The following is a 3,424-nucleotide window of genomic DNA, read 5'->3' on the forward strand; positions in this document are numbered from 1 at the left end:
TTAATTACAATGTATAACATCATGACTTTTTTATATTATTTGTACTTCTGCCTTTCTTGCACCTTTGTGAATTAAACGTCTTAATATCTGCGTCGGGGTTTAATAAGCCTGTATTCTTTAGTACTTTTATATGAGAAAATATTTTAATGACGTCAATTTATACAATAAATAATTTCAAACGTACAAATAAAATCTTGAAATAAACACAACATAACGTAAGATTAAATCATACCTCACAAAGAAATGCAGTCAATAATAAAGTGTAATGCATGCACTTACATTAGAAAATGCGATGCTTTTGCACACCCAGAATATATTACTAAGTTTTCATTTGGAAAACAATATAGAGACAATAAAACATGCAACGAAAAGATAATCTTTCAAATAAAAGCACAAAACATGAAATTAAATTATATCTTCTAAATAAATAAACTTATAAAATCACTTAATGTTCCTTTAACTTTTGCAATTCTTCTCGAAGAATTTCAGTACGTAGCTTCTCCTGCTCTGTCTTCCCAATCTCTTGTTTTAATTTTTCTTGTTCTTGTTTTTCTTACAAGGATAGAATTCTCAATATTATTTCATGTTGTTGTGCAGTTTGCTCATTGCTGTAAATCAATGTTTTTATTTTTGTTTGGGCAAGTAAATCTTCTGATTGCTTGAGGACTGGCCTTCTTCGGTTAGTAGAATGCCTCGTAGACTTTAATACTAACTGGATTGGATGTATGAGATAAGGATGTGGAGCAAGATGTATGAGATAAGGATGTATTAGATGGCCAATAATAACTTTTATTTATTCAAATATTTCAGTATTGCCATTAAGTTGTGAGATAGTAGCAGAAGTGACATTAATCACTTCTGTTAAGATGGCTGAAGATGTGGAACACGGCATTTGTTTGCTTCTTCTCAAGATATCTTCGAAATCAGTAATACATATAATTGATGCATTTGTAATGTCCAAATAATCTTGATTTTGACTGAGAACAGATGTTCTAAGTGTTCTGAGCATTACTGGTGTGTAAGTCGACCAATCCCCAGTATCCTGGGACAAAGTGATACATTTTTCTAAAATCTTTGATTTTGTATAAAATCTACAAAAATAATGACAGAAAATTGTCTCACATTTAGATCAACTCGTAGAATCAGAAAATGTTCCATGTATAATTGGAATAACATACTTATAGTTAGAAAGAGACAAAACCAGCCACAACTTACCTGAGTAACATTTTCCACTTCACTAAAAATATCATCATCGTTGTTGCTGTCATTTTCATTAGAGACTATAAAGAAATGTATGTGTTTAATTAATGCCTCTTCACAAAGTGTATAAGTGATATTTTATAGTCTTTAAACAATTATGTAAAAACAAAGTATGATGCATGCATTTACATTAGAAAACGCGATGCTTTTACACAGCTAGAATATATCACTAATTTTCTATTTGGGAAACTTAAAACAAGAGTAATAATTGATGGCTTAAATTTTTAAATTTTTTACCTGATTCTGAGATATTAAGCCCATCATTGTCAAAGGCATTTACCCAGTAAGCAAAATGTTAGCAGGTTGGCAGCAGATTGGCAACAAATTCGATCAGAATCCCACACCAGAACCGTAACCATCTGTGTCCGCATTAAGCTTTTCTTTTGGCGACAGAGTCTGTAAAACATAACCTGTCAACAAACTGTCGGCAGAAACCGAGCAGGATCTGCGCGATGCAATTTGATGTTAGATTGCCAGCAGGAACCGAGCAGAATCTGCGCAGATTTGCAACCTGATAGCAAATTGACAGCAGAAACTGCACAAGATTTGCGCTTACTTTTATTAATATTATATAAATGCAACAAAATTGATTATTACAAGTGCTAAATAAGAATATTATCGGCAAGTTAATTACAATTTTCTTCTAAAATGACATATGTCATATGTTATATCATAATATATGTCAATGTAATATATGTTATATCGTAGTTATATCTCATATAGCGAAGGACTAATTTAATTTAATTAAATTAATAATAAAGTAAATGATGAAAGTAAATGTAACTTGTAAAACTGGAGATGTAATTTATTTAGAATTAAATTCTTGCTTTATGCCTCAAATAGGCAGTACATGAATAATTTTCCATTTATCATATTGATTCCAATCAGTTTAATATTCTGAATCTCATCTGCTTGTATCAGATATCAGAAATTAAAGTGATAGAAATTAAAATGATAATTACTATATTTTTGGTCTTTTATTCATATTCGCGACTTTATATATATTTCTGACAGAAATTAGATTACGAGAAAGTACAGCTCACGTAGAGGTAAGTGAAGGAACTGTTGAATCATGCAAACTCTGTTCCGTTTCTGCCGTCAATCTGCTATCAGAGATTGTGTGCGCAGATCCTGCTCGATTTTTGTTATCAATTTGCTATCAAATTGCGCCTCACAGATCCTGTTAAATTTCTGCTATCAATTTGCCGTCAGTTATATCTGCAGGCTTTACTCGATTTCTGCCGATAATTTGACATCAAATTTCATTACGCAGATCCTGCTCGGTTTCTGCCGATAATCTGTTGTCAAATTGCGTCACACAGATCCTGTTCAATTTCTGCCATCAATCTGCCGTCAGTTATATCAGCAGGCTCTACTCGATATCTGCCGAGAATTTGATATCAAATTTCATTGCGCAGATCCTGCTCGGTTTCTGCAACCAATCTGATATCAAACTGTGTTGCGCAGATCTTGCTCGATTTCTGCCACCAATCTGCTATGATAATTTTAAACAAATCCTGTTCAGTTTCTGCTTCAAATTATGTCAGCAGGTTTTGTAACATTTCTGCTGACATTCTGTTATCATTATTTGATGTAACAAATTTTTTATACAATCTGCAATCTTACTGTCGACAAAAATTTGTAGCAGAAATTGACAAAATCTGTTTGAACAGACTTTGCTGACTGGGTACATAGCCTTGAACATTCGGTCGAATTAATGTAATGTCTTTTTCCAGAATTGGATCCTCTATAAATTTTTTGGGTGAGCCACCTCCTACAAAGAGAATCTGATTGCCATTAGAGATTTGCCCATACTAAAGTGCATTTGTCCTACTTCTCACATAAGAGAATCTATAAAGGAACATGGAGATCGCCGGATGGTACAGTGAACCAGATCGACCACATCCTGGTGGATAAAAGATATGCGCCACACATAGCAGATGTAAGAACAAAAAGAGGAGCCAATATAGATTCTAACCACTTCCTGGTGACTGCGAAGGTGAGAACCAAATGACTCATAGAGAGAGGAGGTCAGAAGAGCAGAGAGCAAAGATGTGGAACAGCGAAATATTAAGGAACGAAGAAACACGTGGTAGGTTTGAAAAGGCGGTGGAAGACAAGCTAAGGACTAATAATTGGAGTCAAGAAGAAGGAATAGAGTGCC

General features: G+C 33.6%; 1 protein-coding gene across 1 annotated transcript; it reads right to left on the reverse strand.

Annotated features, from left to right (window-relative positions):
* Positions 1-605: 605 nt before the first annotated feature.
* Positions 606-1,636, reverse strand: LOC145965711 (uncharacterized). Its single transcript, XM_083089374.1, has 3 exons — positions 1,498-1,636; positions 1,216-1,280; positions 606-1,091 (listed from the first exon to the last, which is right to left on the reverse strand). The coding sequence occupies exons 1-3, from the start codon at positions 1,534-1,536 to the stop codon at positions 794-796; spliced, it is 402 nt and encodes a 133-aa protein (XP_082945500.1). The 5' UTR covers positions 1,537-1,636; the 3' UTR covers positions 606-793.
* Between the last annotated feature and the right edge of the window lie 1,788 nt (positions 1,637-3,424).

This window comes from Camponotus vicinus, unplaced genomic scaffold, assembly GCF_025532165.1.
Source record: "Camponotus vicinus isolate PSW18456_S1 unplaced genomic scaffold, iyCamVici1.0 SCAF_14, whole genome shotgun sequence".
In the NCBI taxonomy this organism is placed as follows: Eukaryota; Metazoa; Arthropoda; class Insecta; order Hymenoptera; family Formicidae; genus Camponotus; species Camponotus vicinus.